The 22649-nt window shown below is 40.4% G+C and overlaps 2 protein-coding genes across 3 annotated transcripts in view; one reads left to right on the forward strand and one right to left on the reverse strand.

The window, feature by feature from the left end:
- The window catches only part of LOC135226592 (ran GTPase-activating protein 1-like), a gene marked incomplete at its 5' end in the record, with an annotated part of 56015 nt that extends 39847 nt beyond the window's left edge, over positions 1–16168 (reverse strand). Inside the window, 7 exon segments of the mRNA XM_064266285.1 lie at positions 1804–2045; positions 3056–3167; positions 11109–11259; positions 12375–12562; positions 13360–13473; positions 13574–13708; positions 15981–16168. Of these exon segments, the coding sequence (XP_064122355.1) occupies positions 1804–2045; positions 3056–3167; positions 11109–11259; positions 12375–12562; positions 13360–13473; positions 13574–13708; positions 15981–16168 (1130 nt within the window).
- The window catches only part of LOC135226594 (uncharacterized), a 45732-nt gene that overhangs the window by 17203 nt on the left and 5880 nt on the right, over positions 1–22649 (forward strand). The window lies entirely within an intron of this gene.

Raw genomic sequence — 22649 nt, forward strand, 5'->3', positions numbered from 1 at the left:
AATCATATGAAGGACTCATGAAGAAGAGTGTGCTCCTAGAAACCGAGCCTGTACCTAGCTAACAGATGGGGATGTTTCAACCAAGTTTACTCCAGGGAAGCACAGAAGGGAGGTTTACCCGCACAATGGTACATAGATCAAGCATGGAAAGGATTACATCACCCCAAATACCTGAGATATATGCAGTCTAAGCACTTGCCCAGGCGTGTAACTGTACAATCGTTGAAGCACAGGTTTTACAAAATGTCTTCAAAGAGAAACAAGCTGAAGAGCTCAAAGAGATCTTTCCTGAAGTGTGTTTGATGCCTTACACACTTCTACAAGTACATAAGTACCTAGCAGGACAAAAGGGTAATGAAAGGGAGCCCACCCTATTGTTTATATGCAGCAGGTGTGAACACCATGCACTGTGCTAACAAAAGGGTTCTGTGTACATGCACCTTTACCCCGAGTGTCTCCAGAGACCAATTACCTGTTGGGCAAGCAGGACAAGCAGACTTCTCTATTGTGACCCCTAAAGATTACACAAGAATGAGCCCTGACTCAGTGGCTTGATGTGAAGAACCCATACTTGTCCTGCCTGAGGATAAAACAACCTCCTGCAAGTGACTGAGAGACTATACCTTCCTTTGGAAAGGAAGAGTGCTCATGAGAAACTAGGACTTTTTGTGAGAGGCCTTAGACTCCCCATCTATCCCACCACACTTAAGGGAGAAGGAAAGAACAGGTGGGTGGGGAAAGACAAACAATGGGATGGAGGTAATGGAAGGACAGAGCTTCCCCTCCAGAGTTGGGATTTGTTTCCTCCGTGAAGGGGCTGTAGTGGTCCTAAAACTTCCAGTGAATACAGCAAAACAAGAGACATTGTAAGTGCTGCAGCAACAGCATACGAAGCAGGCGATATCACTATGGATTGAAGCAGCTTTGGCCTTTATAGATGATGAGTAATAAATGAGAATGATCCTAACATTCCCTAACACCTTTCATCCTCTCAGCAGAAAGGGGTAGAAAATGGAAAGGAGTCTGAAGGGCTTGGGTATATAAGGGAAAGAAATAGCAGCACTCTTGCCTAGAACTTTAATATCACTGAAAATGCAAGAAAGATTAATAAACAAAATAGTGGGGAATTATGAATATTAGAAAACAGAGGGGGAAAAGGAATTTATCCTTCAAATCTCCACAATACAGAAAAATAGAGAGGAAAACTCAGAAAAAAATTTCAACTTAGCAGTCTTCCCACAAACAACAGCAGCTGAAGATATAGTGGCGAACAGTCAGTGAGAGAGCCCTGGGTATTCCCCACTCAGCCCCCTTAACTGCCAGTTAACTACCTTTTAACAGTTCAATAACCAATTCCAGCTGGCATTGAAGGATACTCCTATAAAATGGCTGAGTTTGTATTTCCATAAGAATCAACTATGATTATCTGTGTCATCTCTGAGCTACCCATGTAGTTGAATCTTCTGCTCAACTGCCAAAATATAAACAAAAATGCTATAATCGTATATTACCAAGATACAAATAAACAAATCCAAACATGCAATTCAAGTTATTTGCATGACTAAGCAATGTGGATGACCTACTTTGTATTTGTAAGCTTGTGTTAGCTGATTACTCCAACTAAAAAAATTTACTGCCAAAAAAAACACAAAATAACAACTTAGGGTAGTTCTCTCTCTATAACCTTTGTTAATAAGTGATTGACAGTAAAGCACAGCAAATGTTTACATTTATACAATACTATATGTTGGATGAACTTCCACACATAAGCCTGAATTTCTGCAATGTACCTTTACAACATACCTTCACAGGTTGCACGTTATCTTGATTTCTCAACAAAGGACTCACTCCAGACTCAACTACTTCCTGCACATCATCATCTTGATCCTCCTCATCCTCATCTTCATCTTCATCATCATCATCGTCATCATCATCGTCATCATCATCTTCACTATCAGGCTCTTCATTGTTTTCAAGAGTGTCTAAAGCTTCTAGACGGCCAATGTCCTTTAAGGCCTTCATCAAACTCTCTTGACCTTTTTCTCCTGAATCAACAGAAGACAATGTTTTTCATTACAAAGTCTACTAATCCTCATTAAATCGGCTAACTTTTCATCACCAAGCTCTATTCCTTATTTTCTGATCGTTTTCAACCAGATATAATTAACCATAAAAGATTAGTTTAAGAAAACTGCTGAATGGCTTTCTAATCTATAACAGGGTTCCCCAAATGAATTTGCTCTTAAATGCTACATGAAAGTTAGAGGGGGCTCACCAAGAAGACTTGATATGAGAAAGTTGAGCAAGACAAGTTGAAGTTAGACAGTTCAACCTTACAAAAGACCAGAAGGATTGGGAAAAGGCTAAGGCACAAAGTAATGTAGTGGGGCTGAGTGGATGCTACAAAGAAGCTTCAGTACAATCTGCAATGCGACACTCGGTAAACACTGTAAGTACGCTAACTGCATGACTAGAGACCAATAAAATGTCCAAAAAAATACTATTAACTAATTTCAGCAGGGTGATTCATCAGTCTATCCAAATATGCATGACATGACTCACGATGGTTGTAAAATAATTTTAAAAGACAAGTGCACTTCTTCCTTAGTGATGATATTAATTTTATAACAATTAATTTTGTTATAGATATGAGGCATCTGGAACATTAACCAGGATAAGAGCCATCAACATCAAATTTTTTTTATTTCTGATCTGATAGAAACAGTTAACTTTTTACCAGCTTCCATCAAAGCGTGCAACATAATTTTACCAGATATAATCAAAAGGCCACAGAATCTTATCATATCAAATGAAAGCATATGAATTTTCAAAAGAATCATTACACACTCATCAAACTTTCTAAGATGGAAAATTTCCTACGCTCATGACAATATATGTAATAAAATTAACAGCTTCATGGTATATAATAGCAAGTTTGTTTCAACTTGAGATCTCAATATTCATCATCAATTTTCCATTAATAAATGATCTATTATATATATTGACATAGCTTTTCCAATAGCCATTTCACTGTTAAATACAGCTGAAAACTTACCAAACTGGTTGCAGTCAAGCATAAGTGTTTCAAGATGTTCTTTGTTTGCTATAGCTTTGACAATTTCTAGGCCTCCCTCAATCGTTATTTCATTACTATCCAAATGCAGTTCCTGCAACAATGAAGTGTGAGTAGGTTAAATTAACTGAAAAATTAAATGAATGACTTCTACTGCAGTTAACTATATTTTGGATACAACTCATTAGCTATGTTGTGAGGAAAAAAAATTCTTAATAAAAGAAGTATTATATTGATGACTATAGTACTATGAAAAATTAATGTAAATTATAGCATATCCTTGCATTACAAAACAATCATTACAAATCTGGTTAATATATAGAAAGACAAGGAAATTTCAAGCAATCTATACATTCCACCAAGACATACCCGAGGAGTGCCATTCAAGAGAAGTTATTCATAAGATGAAAGCAATTTTGTCATTCTTTCAGAGATCCTGCTACATAAGGTTACCTCCAAGAGTGTTTATTCAAATATAAAAAAATCCTGCCATTCTTTCAGAGATTCTTCCTACACTGGATTATCTCTTTACACACAGGATCATAAACATCAAGAATTATTAGCTAAAACTTATTGTATATCAATCATTTATGTTTCTGCTGAACATTATTTTATTAACTCGCTCAGCCTGCCTCCAACACAATCTCCAACGATGATGAATCTTAGTAGTCAACATTCCTGCTGTACTCCGTCTGACATCATTTGTAATGACACTAAAATATTACTAGTATACTCAAGACTCCCTGGAGTTACAGATAGGTGCCTCAGAAAAAGCTAGTCCATCCAAAGAGGCCCTTCACCCTATGGATGGCTCAGTTAATCAAACTCCACCTCCCCCCCCTCCCACCCCCAAAAATGATATTGTTAAGATACAATAAAGTTTTGTACATACTTACCTGGCAGATATATACTTAGCTATAGACTCCGTCGTCCCCGACAGAAATTCGAATTTCGCGGCACACGCTGCAGGTAGGTCAGGTGATCTACCGCCCCTGCCGCTGGGTGGCAGGAATAGGAACGATTACCGTTCTAGAACCAGATTTTCTCTTCCACCTGTCTCCTGAGGGGAGGTTGGGTGGGCCATCAATCGTATATATCTGCCAGGTAAGTATGTACAAAACTTTATTGTATCTTAACAATATCATTTTTGTACATGGAACTTACCCAGCAGATACTATATACTTAGCTGATTGACACCCTTGGTGGTGGGAAAGAGACAACTATTTACTGAATAGACAGGTAAACAACATACGTTGTAGGTAATAAATAAATAAAACCTTGGTTCCTACTTGATCAGGCGGAAGACTCCATGGCTAATGCCTAGGAATCTGCTTCGCCTCAAGAGCCTCAGCGAGGATGTGACCTATGGCTAAGAGTTCTTGTGGGTCTGTCGATGGGGTCTTATCCATTTACTCGACAGAGCCTCTTACATGACAATATGCCTATGCCTAGTGGCATAATTAAGGAGCACAACACCGATCCCGATCACCTGATCCTAACACGAGGGTTAGTGTTTAAGTTGAAAAGAGTTATCTACAAACTCCTTTCAAACAACCCAAAGAAAAAACACGACGTTAAATAAAATTTAACTCACTAGTTAAGGATCAGTATCTGCTCCCTATCCCAGCAATGTATCCGCAGACACGTATCAACCAAGAGAGAAGGATCCCTCGAAGGTTATCTTGACATCCTTCGGATAATGGGAAGTCAACCCAGAGTTGCATCTCCCGTATGTGACAGCTAATATGTCCTTATGACATATTGTTAGGGAAAGAACAAGAATTCGGAAAAGCTCGCACTTCATGTGCTTTTAATTCTCAGCTGTTTGAAGGAATCATCAATGCACTTATCAAGTGCTTAGGAGATCACAATGTCTCAAAGAAGGCCAGGGCGTTCTTTGATATAGATCTCTTCTGGGTGAAGCCTGGAGCCTGGCTAGCGCTTCGTGCCTGGCAGGCCTAGCGCCTGTCTAGCGCCTCGCGCCTGGCTGGAGCCTTGCGCTTGAATGGCGCCTAGAGCCTGGCTGGAGCCTCGCGCCTGGATGGCGCCTCGCGCCTGGCTGGTGCCTGATTGGCTCCTCCTTCCTGGCTAGCGCCTCGCGCCTGGCTGGAGCCTTGCGTCTGGCTGGTGCCTTGCGCCTGGAAGGCACCTGGAGCCTGGCAGAAGACTTCATGATTACTGTCTATGAGTCTGCATGCCTCAAGAGTTTCAGCGAGGTAGGGACCTATGACTGACAAACCCTTCTCGGATCGTGCCAATGGGGGCTGACCCACTTACATGGCAGAGCCTTACCTGTATCATATCAATGGGGACTAGCCCTCTTACATGACAGAGCTTTAGGTTTCTCTTTACTGGAAGGAGCCTTGCGCCTGGATGGATCCTCAATCCTGATTGGAGCCTAGCCTTGAAGGAGCCTGCCACCTGGATGGAGCCTGGCTGGCTCCTAGAGCCTGGCTGGCGCCTCGCGCCTGGCTTGGCTCCTCCACACTTGCTGGAGCTTCGAGCTTGGAAGAGTCTCTAGGCTGTCTGGCGATGTCCACATCGGACACTCTTATATCTGTCCGATTTGTTCGCCTCTGGCGCATTTGCGCCAGGTTGGAGGCCCGCTCCTTCTCAGTATCCGACCATGACAGAGTTCCTTGGAACTGTCCGCCTCTGGCGTTTTTCGCCTGTATTGGCATTTGGCGCTTGGCTGGCGCTACATTGTCCGAGAGTCCTGGAACAACACATAGTTTATCAGGAGACTGGAGAAGGGTGGAAGAAATTCTTCCCCTTTGAGCTTTTGGCCCCTGGCAAGGGGAGGTGATTTTAGTCAGCTACACCCAGTAGACAACAGGATATCTAACAATATGAGAGAGAAGTCTTCCTCCGAGGAGGATCCTTCGTGAACACTTCTTTTGCTAACGAGATCTCTTCTTACATGTTGATGAGGTTCCTCGTTGCAGAATCTTCCCTATCCTTGCCCGAAGGAAGGGAAGGAGTCTGGAAGTCGAAGGAGACTCTGAGCTGAAATTGGGCGGAACCCTGATTTCTAGCTCTTATTGAATCCTTCTGAATACCTTCTGGGAAGCATTTTGAGCCCTCATCGCACCCCGAAGACTCTGTAGGCAAACGTTTAAACCATCTCTTCTTCTGTAGATGAAAATGTAAGTACCCTGCCTGGGCAACGAAACTTCTATCTGAAAGTGTTGCGTCCGGAATAGAGGGATTTAGTTCTTTTGCCAGACATACTATGCTGGCAAGAACCCATTGCCGAGTCTCCATTGAATCTGATGCGAGATTCCAATGCACAAAAAATTCACTTGTCTTCTTGGTCGTTTAGTTTGCTAAAGAGAAATAAAGAATTCCTTCATAAACTTCCTCAAAGAAGTTTGATGAGGAGCAGTTCCATTTTGTCGGAACACGGAATCTGTGGCCACAAAAAGATCCCATTCGAAGTACATGATATCCTACTCTTGTCGTATTGCGGTATCGTATAAGATCCCGAAGATCTTAATCCTCTGTTATCTCTAATTCCCCTTGTAGAGACAGAGTATAGCCTTTTACTGCGTTCTTTGATAGCAGATATATACATAGGTGATTCTTCCCTCTGAAAGTGAAGAAAAAACCTCGCTATGTGGTTCACAGAGGTATCGGAAGAGGACAGTTTCCTCATTCCATCTAGCACGATCTGCAGCAATTCTATGTCTTAGCCATGACTATTGTCATTTACCTTGAAAAAACCTCTCATTCATGTCCACTTCTGGTCAGTCTGCACGCGGACAGACTCAGAATGGAGAGGTTTTATAGGTCTATTTATAATAGATTCTGATAGAATATCCAGATACTCTTGGAAAAGCCTTACGAAACATGCTGTGAGAAGAACGTGACTTCTGTGAATCCAACCTCTCTAAGGCCAAAATGAGGCATACATCCTCTCTTCCTTTGACGCCCATTTATCTTAATATCTGTTAAGAATTTATAACTAGGGGAAAAAAGACTAAAGTTTATTCTCCTTCTTTAAATTTAAAGATGTCTTATATTGCTACCTCTCTTGGTTCGAGGAAAAAGAAGCAGTCTAAAGGAAGACTGTTCGTCTTCTACCTTACAAAGAGATCTATGAAGAAGACTTTCCGCAGGTTCTCACAACTCTTTTCAATAAATGTTAGACATACGTTAACAGTTATTATCTTCGATCGAGAAGGTTCTCACGGACATGCAAAATCTTGCATCGAACCTCTTAAGGATCGTTACGTTCCGTGTCTGTTCCCAAATAGGTTCTCTTTTGTTAACGCGAACAGGAGCGAAAAAAGAGATTCTCGATGCTCTTTGCGATATGAGAGAGTCGTGGAATTGGCCTAAGTGATTAAAATAAATCATTTCATCATTCCTTGTAAGCGACCCCTTTTCGATTAATTGGGTAACGAAATCAGGAATGAATCTTGCCGTTACCGAGCCTGCTGTCCGAGAGGCTACTGGACTCTTAGGTTAATAACTCGCTAAAACGAGAAAATAACTTGGATGGGTTGCGCCAGGCTGGCGCTTCCTTCTAGTTCTTTTTAGGTTATGTGCCATAACATCTATGCCTTTATGGTACCCGACATCCTTCACATGTTAATTCCGTTCTTAGTGGGAAAAAACTTTTATATAGTAGTATGTCCATTAAGGGAAACAACTTCCACTAAGAGTATGTTTCCCATCCGACTCACCCAACTTCTCTTGAGCAATATCCGATTCTAAAATGGTTGTGTGCGTTTCTCGAAAGGATGAGAGAATTATATATATCGCTCTCTGCCGTATTAGAATCCTTTATAATACTGTCACATTGTGGTAAACAGCATTAATCTAGGAAACCTTTGTAAGGATACTAGGAATTCTGTAGTTAACCTCGGTATGTGCATAAGACTTGACCATACCGTAGTCTTAAAGTGAATTCTCTACTACATTCATCTTCTCACTAAGCATGTACTCTAATAAGCCATGCTTTCGTAAGCATGAGAGCATTATACAATATAGAGTTCCGCTGCGTTAGAATACTTTAAAAATGTTACCTGCGGTAAACAGCATTGAAATGTTGTAATATCTTTCTTATTGAAAACTTCTTAGCAAAAGGCAGACAATATTTTATTTATGTTTGCTTAACTATCCCCTCAATCCGAGGCTAAAACCACGATTGTAGGGGAGAGACACGGTTAGTCATTCCATCCCGCAGGAGAGAGACATGTAACCGACCACTCATGACCGACACCTACATGATACTGCGTTGGTGTCTAAGCGTCAGCGATAGCAGTCTCGTTAGCCGACTGGCCTTGCCCTAGCTGAGAGTTGCCAGCTACTCCATTTAATAAAGGAATCTTATAAAATTATTATCGAACTTCAGGAAGTTCTTATAATGCATATCTAAGCGAAACAAGACTTCGATAAATCTAGAAGCTAAGTAGGTGTTGTCTTAACAATCCCTTTAAGCGTAGTCCTTCCTAGGAAATTCCTAGAAGGATACTGGTAATTGAGTTGCTCAGCAAAGAAGTAACTACGGTATGTGCTTATGATTTGCCGTATCGTATTCTCATACAGCAGATACTCTACTACCTTCTTTCCCTGCCGAGGCAGATAGAGAAAGGAAAAATTTTTTCTATCTTCGTTCTTTTCGTTAATAGAACGATAGAAAGAGTATATATTTCTCCTTTAAAGAAGGAAGTTAATCCAGGAACTCTTTAAATCTTCGTGATTTCCTCATAAATCGTGGAAGAGACAAAATTCCTGTTCATCTGTAGGGTTTACGGAAGGAAGTAGATATTTCCTATCCGCCATCATACCCAAACGTCGATGAGCTTCTTATAAGAAAACTCCCAAAGCTCTTGCCTCTTCATAACGAGGGAAGAGCATGAATGAAGGAGAGAGTCCTCTGAATAATGACAAAAATGGCTTCTCTTAGTATCAGAATCCTTCTGGCAAAAGCGACGGCCGCCTGTGCGACATCTTGCACCTTTGCCAGGGGAAAGTTGCTCAAGTTGAAAACTCAATGAGGAGCCTCGCGACTGACCTCTCTCTCATAAGAAGATTAGGAATGTTCTGGCGCCTGGCTCCTTGCGCCTAGCGCCTGGAATGTTCCGCACGCTAGAAAGGAGACTCGCTCCTGGAACGTTCCGCTTGCGTGGAAGGTCCCGTGCGCCCTGATAGTTCCGAGCGCCTACTAGACCCCTTTTAGAAAGAGCCTCTTGCTCGGAAACGTTCAAAGGAAGGATCGTTCTGATTGCCACTCTACTATTAGGCTCCTTGCTCTAGCCGTCTGTTTTTCTGGCGCAATTTGCGCCAGGCTAGCGCTTCCTCTCTTTGAAGGCGCCTTGCGCCAAGAAAAATTTTCTAGAACGCGGCTCGCGTTTGGTTGTAGGAACGCGGCTCGCGCTAGTCTGTCAGCTGGAACGCGCCTCGCTGCTGGCTATTGGAACGTAGCTCACGCTAGCTTGCTGGAACGCGGCTTCCTGGCAGCGGCTGGCTCTTGCTCAGTGTTCTCTTAGCTTTCAGAGAACGCGCTAGATCATCGAAACTCCAAACATACATTCTTCGTCTTTTCGGATGTAAGATGAAGAGACGCACTTTTTTAAGGATGCCTTATCAATGGCTATCCTTGGCAGTCTGGGACGTTCTACAGAACCTGCCGAGGGGACGCCTGACCGGTGGGGGTTCTCCCTAACCTTCCTGCGGCTGTCGACTTTCCTCCTCCCCTGGGTCTGGGAGTTTGGAAGAGGTCTAGGCCTGGAAGCGCTACGGAGCCGATCAGACGCACCCTCCACTGCACTGGGAACACTACATTCACTTCTTACCTTTTTAGAGCTCGCCTTTTGAGCTCCATCCATTTATCTTCAAATTTGCACATATGAATTTGTAGATTCTGTGGAGTAAGAAGGTGATGAGGATGCAACAACTACTAGAATTGTCAATACTCTAACTGCTCGTTAGAACGAGAGCTCTTAAAGCTTCTAAAGGAAGCGTATCTAGTTATATGCTTTCTGACTTCCTAAAGTAGGAAGTTAGATCTTATATTTCCTTCATCAAGTTCTAACACTTATACACGTATTAGTGAAAAAAAAAAATCAATATTTCCCTTATTGCAAAATATATGAGTGTCTACCGAAAAATTCGGTAGTTTCACGTAATATATTCTTCGAAATTTCGAAGCCAAATTCATTAAAAAGTTAATAAAAGCGTATGCCAAACCAAAGACCCAGTACTTCCCTGCAAAAGACAGCCCAGAAGGTCGATGGCTATGAAAAAACGAAAATCAAGTCAGGAGGTAGCAACAACGTATGTTGACACTACCGCGACAGAGAAAATCTGGTTCTAGAACGGTAATCGTTCCTATTCCTGCCACCCAGCGGCAGGGGCGGTAGATCACCTGACCTACCTGCAGCGTGTGCCGCGAAATTCGAATTTCTGTCGGGGACGACGGAGTCTATAGCTAAGTATATATCTGCTGGGTAAGTTCCATGTACAAAATTCCCTTTTTATTCTCTTGCCACTAGCTTTGAGAAATTAGTTCCCCCTTATTGCTGGTTTCCCATTAAGCATAATGTTTTAATATAAACAACTGCATAAAGTAAGAGTTGATGACAAACTCCTATCACAACCCGTAAAAAAAAAAAAAAAAAAAAAAAAAAAAAAAGCTAATAACAGGAGTAAGTTATTCACTTTATCAGATATATTTTGGAAATGACAAGTAGCAAGTAGTGGCACTATTCCTATCTGAATCTAGCTATCTTTCCCAGAACGAGCTATTTACATATCAGAATATTCCCATGTGGCTGACATCAGAATCTTAATTCCAGTTTCCATCCACTGGATTTCCTCTGGTCACTACTTACGAAAATTTTCACCAACATTACCTCTAATGTCAAAACAATGCAAAGGGATAATAAATTATATCACTAATGTATTTCCTGTGCTTCCACTTCCACAAATGTCCATTCATCACCAGTCCTACTCATTTCATTGCATTTATGAACGAGAAGATCTATTTTACATTTCCATAAGGGTGCTTACGAGAACTCTTACTTACCCTGAGTTTAGTGTGACCTGAAGAAATAGCATTTGCTATGTAAGTAGCACCAGCGGTTTTTAAGAGGCAATCTCCAAAATTAATAATTTCCAAATTCTGCATTGAAGGCAAATGATCAGCCATTGCCTTTGATCCTTTTGGAGTGAAAGTACTGAAAAGATGATAAAAGATCTAATAAAATATAAAAAAAAGATGTTTACTCTTCTACTTTATACTATAAAAATCAATGTTGCCCTTGCTTAAACTGCCTAGCAACAATAAAATAATCCATTCACCATCAACACTTGTATATGTAAGACTTTCCACTACTGGGTTAATCTTGAAATTAATTCTCTCCAGATGATACACTCTTGAGCAATTTACCCCTGAATTTCCACTGGTCTAAGTCTTCATTTATGCCTTTTCTTCATAATTTTCTTATTAGTCTTAATTATGCTATTATCATACCTATGTGAGCCCAATTTTCAGCTAAAAAATACCTAGAATTGATGATATTTCAAAAATTTTTATAAGAATCCTCTGAGTTTTCATATCATCCCGTCAAAAAACTTTCAGAATCTTCTGAGTTCTCATGTTATCCAGTCAATAAACTTTTAAGTAACTGAAATCTATAAAATGTCTCATATATCTATTACAAACAAACCCACACGCACAACCACATGACAATCATGAATGCTGATGCACAAATCTGGTTAAATTATTCAAATACAGTACTAACAATAACTGTGGTAAGTGCCAATGTCTCTGCAGTATAAGGTGATGTATGTATCATAAAATTTTTGCTGTTTACTTATGGATACTCAACAAACAATCCTTTAGATTCCACATATGTACTTATTTGGTGGCTTAAAAATAAGATTTTTTTTTTTTAGCAACTTTGGAGAGCACAGGGAGAATAGAAATTGGCCTATAGTTACTACAGTCTACAGATATGCCATTCTTTGGAACAGGCATTGTATTACTAAGCTTGCACTCATCTGCAAAGACACTACATCGACATAAAAATCTATAGAATCTTGAGAGATAACACACTAGAAACTTATTTAAAAAACAAAGGAAAGAAAGTATTAGGATCTTCTGTAAATAACTTTCTCCTCCAACTCATGTTCTTTATATCTAGTGTTAAAATCAATTGTCCCATCTACTTTCACGCCCCTAAATGTTAAACGATGAAAAGCATTCCATTGTCTTAAAGTTTATTCACTCTACCAATAAAGTGACAGGAAAATCATAGTTAAAACATACAGCTTAAACAGTACTACTTACTTGTCATTAAGATTAATGATACGTAAATTAGGGTTTTGGCTAAGAGCTTCTGCCAAGGCTGCAATACCCTCATGAAATATGCCATTCTGAGGCATAGCCAATTCCTCCAAGGAGCCAATTGCTTTAAAGAATCCTGCATAAACCTTGGCTCCTTCCTTTTCTAAACGATTACGCCCAGCAATGAAAACCTGTAGTTGCAATAATTACAATTTAATCATTCTCAAGTAAATTCAGAGTAATTATGCAATGCCAAAAATTGGTCAGGTGAATTAAAATCAAATTTGCAAAACCTCTTCTCATATACAAGTACATGCCACTACTATTACAGTAAGAAAAATAATCAGCTAAGAAAAATAATATAATTATTACTCCCTACATTTTTTTCTTTGGGAGGATATATCTATTCTAACTACTGACCTTTAAGTAGAATTTAGGCCAAAGGCCAAGCACTGGAACCTACGAAATCATTCAGTGCTGAGAGGGAAATTGACAGTGAGAAGGTTTGCATGGTGTGATGAGGGAAAACCTCGCAGTTGTACTATGAAATAATTGTCTGAGAGGGTGGAAAGTCACATGGAAGAGAATATGAACAGACTTACAGCTAGGGGATGAAGAGATGCTGCAAAGACCCCTTAGTATTACCTACAGTGCACCACACGAGGTGCACTGATGGCACTATGTAAACCCCCCAACAGGGTACCACTGACCATGAAAGTAGCCACCAATTAAGAATTTAACATTTACTAAACTCATTACATAAGCAACAGTGCTTCAGTACCCATGGTAGTATTCAAAATCATAGAATTCCAAAAATCAACTCTTTCTTTGATATTTTAAAATTATTTGTACGTACATTAAAAATCAGACAAAATATGACTAATCCAACAGCCAAAGCCAAAAATGAAGCAAAATCTATTTGTTAAATTTACTGTACTATACTTTTAAAAGTTAATAATACTTGATACGTATTCATAAGTCTACAAACCTTTAATTGAAGGGGTGTTCCTGCTCCTTTTGCATTCTCAGCAAGCTTCATTAATGATCCTGCCAACATGGTCCCTCCTTTAATACCCAAACCATTATTGTTTAGCCGCAGTTCCTATCAACAAAAACAAATACAGTAGAACTCAGAAAGTTTCAACCACATTTAACAGAATCACAGAATTTTGTACAATATGCAAATAATCTCCCAGCCTTACCTCTAAGGAGTAACACACAGGTGAGGACATAAAGTCAACCATTCCCTCTACACCAACTGGACCTAGAGCATTGTCACTCAGATCCAGTTCTTTTAGTTTGGCTCCAGCACGCATCAAGCCAGAAAATAAGTGACGCTGAAAAGATAAAACGTGATTATCAAAGATACAGCATAATATGACTCCTTTTTTTTTTTTTAATATATAAAAAGTATATTGCAAAAATGGTCCAAAACTTAACAGATTACCATGCATTTAAACAATGAAAAGCAGGCCCTACTTGAAAATATTCACTACATATACCTTTATGTATTCAGACCCTAGTAGGTGTCTAAATAAAATTCTATGACAGCCACCAATGCAGGTCCAATTTGATCTCTGCGATGATCAGAAAAACGTGGGTGTCTTGCTGTGTTTTCCTGTCCTAGTAGGCCTTCAAAAAGAACTGTATAACTCTCATATAATGTCTGCCTAATCTGACAAACATCTTTATGGATATCCGTTCCCAGCCCCATAGGCTCATCCACTGTTGAGCCAAGTGAAACAAAAGGGCTAAGAAACTCTGGACTGTCTGAAGGCAGCAGGAAATTCTCTTGGGAGACAGAAAAGCCAAAAAAATCCAAGAGTTCAGGACCATCCCCAAATAAAGGATTTCTTGCGACGTGTTCAACTGGGACTTTTGGAGATTGATAAGAAGGCCCAGTTCCGTTGCATAAGTCCTTCATGCACTTTTCCTTCAAAGGGCTCAAGGTAGCCAGCCGTCCAGAGAAAAGCTGATGTTGATCCCTATTAAGTTGAGCCATTTTGAGAGGGGCAAGGACACGAGTTAATACTTGAGGGGCAGTAGAAAGGCTGAAGCAAAGGGCTCAAAACTGATATACCTTGCCCTGAAAGACTAACCTTAGTTATTTCCAGGAAGTATGATAAATCAGAATGTGGAAGTATGCATCCTGCATGCCTAAGGTTATCATCCAGTTGCCTTGGTGGATATCCAGATGAAAGGACTGAATCATGAATGGCTTGTTTCCATTTTGAATTTTGTCTTCAGGTTAAAGTGACTGTGGGAACTCGCATTGAGGACTGGTCTCCAGCCCCCAAATGCTTTCAGGACCAGAGTCGGTTACTTCCTCTACGGCTCTCTTCTGTATGAGAGAGGATACTTCCTCTAGAAGGGCTGAGTGCCTCTCAGAGCCTATCAAGTATGCTGACAATGTGATGGGAAAGGACTAATGTGGGGTCTCCAGGAATGGGAAGACGTAGCCCTCCTTCAAATCTTTGATGATCCAAGGCTCTGCTCCTCCATTAAGTCTGGCCCCTATGGGTGCATGAAGGACTTCCTTCTTAATTTCTAAGCACTCTCTTAACAAACCTCTTCTTGATGAACTTCACTGTGAATCTGACATTTGCACATGTCCTGAACTGTGTTTGAGGTCTCCCATCATGAATGGGCTGTTGTTGGAGGGGTGAGAAAGTCCTGGCTTGAGAGACAGACAAATCCTTTAGATGCTTACATGACTGGGCTAACAAATCTTGCATGGACTTTTTCTGTAGATCCAATGCAAATCCCTTCAAAGTGTCCTGAGGGAAGAGGTGATGCTGACTTTGAGCGACTCCCTTAGAAGCGAAGGAGAACAAAAGCTCTCTCTTCTTTAGAAAACCCAAGGTAAATACAGCAGAAAGCGCTAGAGAGTCATCTCTAATTGCTTTGTCAACAAAGGACAAAAAACCCCAAGCCAGTCCTAGGCAATATCTTCACCAAAAACTGCAAAGACAACACAGTAAACTATAAAAAAAGCTGCTGTAAATGGTGCCCACAGAAACAAACTGAGCTTACCTGCCAGTTTGTTCCCCAAGTTCTCCAAAGTTAGATATGCAATTACTTGGTAAGTTGTTTACATGAAACTCTAATTTGTACTTATGTAGGAATAAAATTAAGGCCCCCATACACTGAACAATTGTCTGAATGACTCTCTGAACGATTGTCGTTATCGACCCACACACAACACACTATTCATACATTATGAACAATCTCCGCATCAATTTCAGTCCGAACAAAGATTCTGTCTCAAGAAGACATGGCATCATCTCTGGAAGACGTGTGCGATAGCGTTATCTCGGCAGACAACCCCATACATTGAATGATCTATGTATGACAGATTTGAGTCGCAAGCCAGCAACCTGGTTGTGACAGATTACCTCTGAGATCGTTCAGACACGAAGCTCCGCCCACTTTTGCATTCAGACAAACCCATACACAGTGTTTTTGCGAACGATACAGACAGTCGTTCAGACAATCGTTCAGTGTATGGGGGTCTTTAGACATAAATCTGCCTTCTTTTATAAATATTTACATCCACAACACACAACAACAATACAAAAAATTTAAATTTAAAATGAAAAAGATACTTACGAGAGCTTCTGGAATCTCTGTTTTCAGTCTACCAGTGAAAAGATCCTTCCAATGAGCTCTTTCAAACTCAGGATGCACAGCCAAGGCATCTCCCATCACTTTCGCTGCTTCCACACCCAAGGTGTTAGCTTCCAAAACCAGACATCTTAAATCCTTGTGGTTGCGTATTGCTTCAACTGCATCTTCGACTGTATGGGAACATAAACAAAATTCAAAACTTTATCAAATGCAAAAGTAAAATAATTTCTGTTGTTTCATAGCAAACCCCTTCCTTATAATTCACACATATTCGTAGCTAACACTGCCTTCCCTATTCAAAAGAAAATTGTCTGACAGATCCTCAGGTCCCCAGAAACATAACCTAAGCCTTATCATACTGGTAGGATTTGATGTTCCAAAATAACCCAGGTATGATGCCCCAACACTGGTAGGTATGATGAACCTAAGCCCATTATCAAACTAGTAGGGTATGATGCCCCAACACAACTTAAACCCATTATCAAACTGGTAGGGTATGATGCCCCAACACAACCTAAGCCCATGATCATACTGGTAGGGTTTGATGCCCAACATAGGGGAAAACACCGCCTTGGATCCATCGTCATCGGGTGGATCAGCCTTATTCACTTAATATTTAATTGGTGAAAACAAGAATACAATTACATCTTTGAGCATACCATTCAAAACATTGAAGTATCATCAACATAATGTGATATATGAAAACCCCATACGAACCAAAATAGGCATGTGAGGTCTTCGTAAAATATTTTTTCAAGGCAGTTTTTAAGTCCAACATGGCCTCCACCGACTGAGGTGCCATTCGTAACTGCCAAGGATCCAACATCTTTCCCAGCCTTCCCAGCACTCATTTGAACAATGTTAGTGTAATGTAACGTTTATTGATCTTACTCAAGATTACAGTTGTAATCAGCACAATAAAACATTTTGTTGTCTATATTAGTGAAGTTTTCCCGGAGTCATGGTTTGAACTGAAATTCATTTTTACCTTGTAATCAGTGGTTTTATCCTTACTGCCATCACAACTGAAACTCCACAGTGCATATTTGATTGTAATTATACACATTTTGGTCTTAATTCACTCCAAATTACACTTTAACTACGTTGCTGTTCCTGGTTCCTAAGCGTTCACTCCACAAACACAGTTGCGGGCAGCACACGACTACACTGATTATGAGGTGCAAAGCTTTATTCCCTTAATTGTTTACTCTACTCATTATTTAGTTTAACTTTACTTTGTTACTTCAAAATATTTATTTTAATTCATGTCTATAATCCCTTTTTTGCAACCAAATCAACCCCGAAAAATTACAGACATTTCTAAAGTAGATACAAGCAGACGACGACAAAATTTCATCGTTGCCAATTTAGTGGAGCTTCACACATACGCTGATGCATTTACATACTGTTTCAATGAATTCTAGTTGCCATAGTAATGCAATAATGATAAAATTACTCTAATATATATATACTACAAATATATACGCTAATTTCACTTATTTCCCCGGTTTTGTGTAAGTCTTATACTACCCAGTTTGGAGGGTAAACACATACCAATTGGCAACACTGATAAACAATTGAAGAGCGCGAAGAACGCCAGAGGTACCGTTCACAAGCAAAACAGTTGATATTTGAGTCAGGAATCTAGTTACTTTTTCAACAACGATATTTTCAAATTAATAATCATGAATATGTAAAAATATTTATGCAATTCATGACCTTATATTTCCGTTTAACTATTTAAATATTATCTAGTGCATGCTTCTTCTTCTTTTTATACTAAAAATCGTAGTTCCCTTGGATAAGTAGTGGTTGGAAGTCAGTGTTTACGATTGTTGTGATGAAAGTGCCCCAGCTTCTATGAGTACAAGTGGTGTGCGGATTTAGCACAGGAAATGGGAAGTTTGTTGACACAAGTGACTCTGCAAACATGGAGATGGTGTCAATCTTCAAAATATTTATAGATGTAAGTAAAAATTTTGAAAGCGTCATGGAGGTAGTGTGCACTGTGTTTGGCCACACTTTGCATTACCCTCTGTTTAATCTTAAAGTATGGCCTTAGGGTAAACAACCGAGTGGACTGGCCCACTCACCGACTACCGCGGTTTTGGCCACCCTCTGAAAAAGAAATTTAACACGTCCTGACACCAGAGATGGTCATCAATCATGAGTTGTTGGTAGTGATAACAGGAGCTCAAGACCTCTCTCCTTTCGAAGTATAAGTATTTTCTCCAAAGTTAGAAATTAAGGTCTAAACAGAGGGTAAAGAAAAGTGTGGCCAACGCAGTGCACACCAAAACGCTTTCGAAGTTTTTACTTACAACTCCAAATATTTCGAAGATTGACGCCATCTCGATGTTTGCGGAGTTGCTTGTGTAAACAAACTTCCCATTTCCTGTGCTAAATCGCACACCACTTGTACCCATAGAAGCTGGGGCACTTTCATCACAACAATCGTAAACCTGACCTCTAACCAGCACTTATTCGTACTTATTCAAGGGGACTACGGCATTCTTTGTGGCGTTTTGCGCTCTTCAATTGTTTATCAGTGTTGTCAATTGATATGTGTTTACCCTCCAAACTGGGTATAAGACTTACACAAAACCGGGGAAATAAGTGAAATTAGTGTATCTATTTGTAGTATATATACATTTTACAGCAATTTTATCATTACTGCATTACTATGACAACTAGAATTCATGGAAACAGTTTGTAAATGCAACGGCGTATGTGTGAAGCTCCACTAGATTGGCAACGATGAGTCTTTTTGCTGTCATTGCTTGTACTTCAAAAATATCTGTAATTTTTTGGGGTTAATTTGGTTGCAAAACAGGAATAATAGACATGAATTAAATAAACATTTTGAAGTTAGTTAAACTAAATAATGAGTAGATTAAACAATTAAGGGAATAAAGCTTTGCACCTCATAGAGTGTACTCGTGTGCTGTTCGTAACTGTGTTTGTGGTGTGAGTGCTTAGGAACCAGGAACAGCAACGTGGTTCAAGTGCAATGTGGAGTGAATTAAGACCAAAATGTGTATAATTAAATCAAATGAGCATTGTTGAGTTTCAGTTCTAATGGCAGTAAGGATAAAACCACCGATTACAAGGTAAAAATGAATTCAGTTTAAACCATGGCCCCAGGGAAAAAAAAAAAAAAAAAAAAAAAAAAAAAAAAAAAAAAAAAAAAAAAAAAAAAAAAAAAAAAAAAAAAAAAAAAAAAAAAAAAAAAAAAAAAAAAAAAAAGTTTCATATTTCACTAATATAGGTAGGCAACAAAATGTTTTTATTGTGCTGATTACAACTGCAATCCTGAGTAGGATCAATAAACATTACATACCTGTATGTGCTAACATTGTTCAAATGAGTGCTGGGAAGGCTGGGAAAGATGGTGGATTGTCTGTGGTTAGAATGGCCAGCCACACGACTTCTGCAATATTGGATTTCAAAACTGCCTTGAAAACATATTTTAGGAAGAGCTCACATGCTTATTTTAGTTCGTATGGGGCTTACATATATCACATTAGGCTATGTTGACAAAACTTCAATCTTTTGAATGGTATGCTTGGAGTTGTAATTGTATTCTTGCTTCACCAATTAAATATCGAGTGAACAAGACTCGTCCAGCGTGATGATGGTGCATCGTCCGTGATTTTTTACCCTAAATACTAGGGTAGAATATCACGACAGGCCAACCCTCATCACGGTGGACGGGTCTTATTCACTCGATATTTAATTGGTGAAACAAGAATACAATTGCAACTCTAAGCATACCATTTAAAAGACTGAAGTTTTGTCAACATATTGTGATATATGAAAGCCCCACATGAACTAAAATAAGCATGTGAGCTCTTCGTAAAATGATATTGTTATGTTACAATAAAGTTTCATACATACTTACCTGGCAGATATATACATAGCTAAGACTCCGTCGTCCCCGACAGAAATTCAAATTTCGCGCCACTCGCTACAGGTAGGTCAGGTGATCTACCGGCCTGCCCTGGGCGGCAGGACTAGGAACCATCCCCGTTTTCTATCATATTTTCTCTCTTCCACCTGTCTCCTGCGGGGAGGCTGGGTGGGCCTTTAATTGTATATATCTGCCAGGTAAGTATGTATGAAACTTTATTGTAACATAACAATATCATTTTCATACAATCACTTACCTGTCAGATATATACATAGCTGATTGGGCAAACCCTTCGGTGGAGGGTAAGAGACAGCTACTATATGATAATAGACAGGTAAACAACATATGTTGTAGGTATAAATAAAAACCTTGGTTCCTACCTGATAGGTGGTAGACTTCGTGGGTGTTTGCCCAGTAGTCTGCATCACCTCAAGAAACTTTAGCGAGATATATGATCTATGGCCAAGAGTTCTTGTGGGTCTGCCGATGGGGTCTTATCCGCTTACTCGGCAGAGCCTGAAAAGGACTTTGTTCAACTTGGGTGACTGAATTCCAACTTATATGACAATACACCTTATGAAGGAGCACACAACCAATCCCGACCACCTGATCCTAACCATATGTTAGAACTAAGGATTGTTCCGAGTTATCCCCGAACTCTTCACAACAACCGTAACTCAAAAACCCCACTACGCACACATACATAATTTCTAAAAAAAAAAATTATACTCATCTAATTAGATATGACAAGATTCTCTTACTGAACAACATAGACGGCCGCCCGTGCTAAACCAAGTCCTCCATTGTTCGAAGAGACTCCAGACCATATCCAAAAAGAAGAAAAGTATATACTTTTAAGGATTGGTGTCGGCTCCCGTACCCAGAATCGTATCCGCCGATACGAACGGACATAGAGAAAAACACTTCTCATATGTCACACGAACGTCTTTCAAGTAATGAGATGCAAATACTGAGTTGCATCTCCAAATGTCGTATCTATGATGTTTTTAAGCGACATATTCTTATGAAACGAGAGAGACGTCGCTACTGCTCTCAATTCTTATGAGCTTTAACTTTCAACAGTCGTAACTGTTCGTCAGAACAGACCTTATGCGCGTCTGTAATGACGTTCCTCACAAAGAATGCCAGCGCATTCTTGGACATCAGTCTTGTGGGGTCTTTTATACCTGCGCACCAAAGACCTTGTCTAGAGCCTCCCATCTGATGCTTTCTCTGAATGTAGAACTTTAGAGCTCTTACAGGGCATAGAGATCTTTCTGCTTCTCTTCCTACGAGACTCGATATGCCTTTGACTTCGAATGACTTAGGCCAGGGATTCGAGGGATTCTCATTCTTAGCAAAAAAACAGGGTCTTAAACGAGCAAATAGCTGAGTCTCCCTTGAAACCTACTTTATCTTGCAGAGCATGTAATTCACTAACTCTCTTTGCCGTAGCTAAAGATAATAGGAATAGGCATTTTCTGGTGATGTCTCGAAACGAAGCCAGATGAGGAGGTTCGAATCTTTCAGATGAAAGAAACTTGAGGACCACGTCTAGGTTCCAGTTCGGAGGGACCGGTTCCTTCGACTTTGAAGTCTCAAAGGACCTTATGAGATCGTGGAGATCTTTATTATCTGCCAGATCTAATCCTCTATTCCTGAAGACAGCCGAGAGCATACTTCTGTATCCCTTTATTGTGGATACAGCTAGATGAGATTGCTCTCTCAGGAAAAGAAGGAAATCAGCAATTTCCGCTATAGAGGTAGTGGAGGAGGACAACTTCTTAGTTCTACACCACCTTCTAAAAACCTCCCACTTCGACTGATATACATTCGTAGTGGAGGTTCTGCGTGCTCTCGCGATCACGCTTGCAACTTCGCGAGAAAACCCTCTCGCTCTGACGAGTCTTTCGATAGTCGAAAGGCAGTCAGAGCGAGAGCGGGGAGGTTTTGATGATACCTCTTGAAGTGTGGTTGTCTGAGAAGATCCATCCTTCTTGGTAGGGATCTTGGAAAGTCTACGATCCACTCTACCACCTCCGTGAACCAATCTTGGGCCGGCCAAAAGGGGGCTATCAATGTCATCCTCGTCTCCTTTGACGCCACAAACTTTTTTAGTACTAGTCCCAGGATTTTGAATGGAGGAAAAGCATAGACGTCTACGCGAGACCAATCTAGCAGGAAGGCGTCTACCATAAGAGCTCTTGGATCTTCCAACGACGAGCAAAAGACTGCCAGCCTTTTGGAAATGAATGTGGCGAAGAGATCCACATGAGGTGTCCCCCACAGCGACCAGAGATCTTGACACACCTCTGTGTAGGGTCCACTCTGTATGAAGGACCTGGTTCCTCCTGCTGAGTCTGTCCGCCCTCACATTCTTTACTCCCTGCACGAACCTTGTCAGAAGGGAGATGTTCCTGTGAGACGTCCAAAGCAAAAGGTCTCTCGTCAGTTCGTAAAGGAACGAGGAGTGAGTCCCTCCCTGTTTTCGAATGTAGGCAAGTGCGGTGGTGTTGTCCACGTTTACTTGCACTACTTTGTTCGACACCAGAGGTTCTAGACTCTTCAAAAGCAGATGCACAGCGAAGAGCTCTTTGCAGTTTATGTGCCAAGTCACCTGCGCTGGTTCCCAGGTGCCTGACACCTCCTTCGAGCCTAATGTTGCTCCCCAACCTTTCTCCGACGCGTCGGAGTACAACACTAGGTCTGGTTCTGTGTCCTTAGAGAGATCCCTTTGTTCT

This window comes from Macrobrachium nipponense, chromosome 14, assembly GCF_015104395.2.
Source record: "Macrobrachium nipponense isolate FS-2020 chromosome 14, ASM1510439v2, whole genome shotgun sequence".
Lineage (NCBI taxonomy): Eukaryota > Metazoa > Arthropoda > Malacostraca > Decapoda > Palaemonidae > Macrobrachium > Macrobrachium nipponense.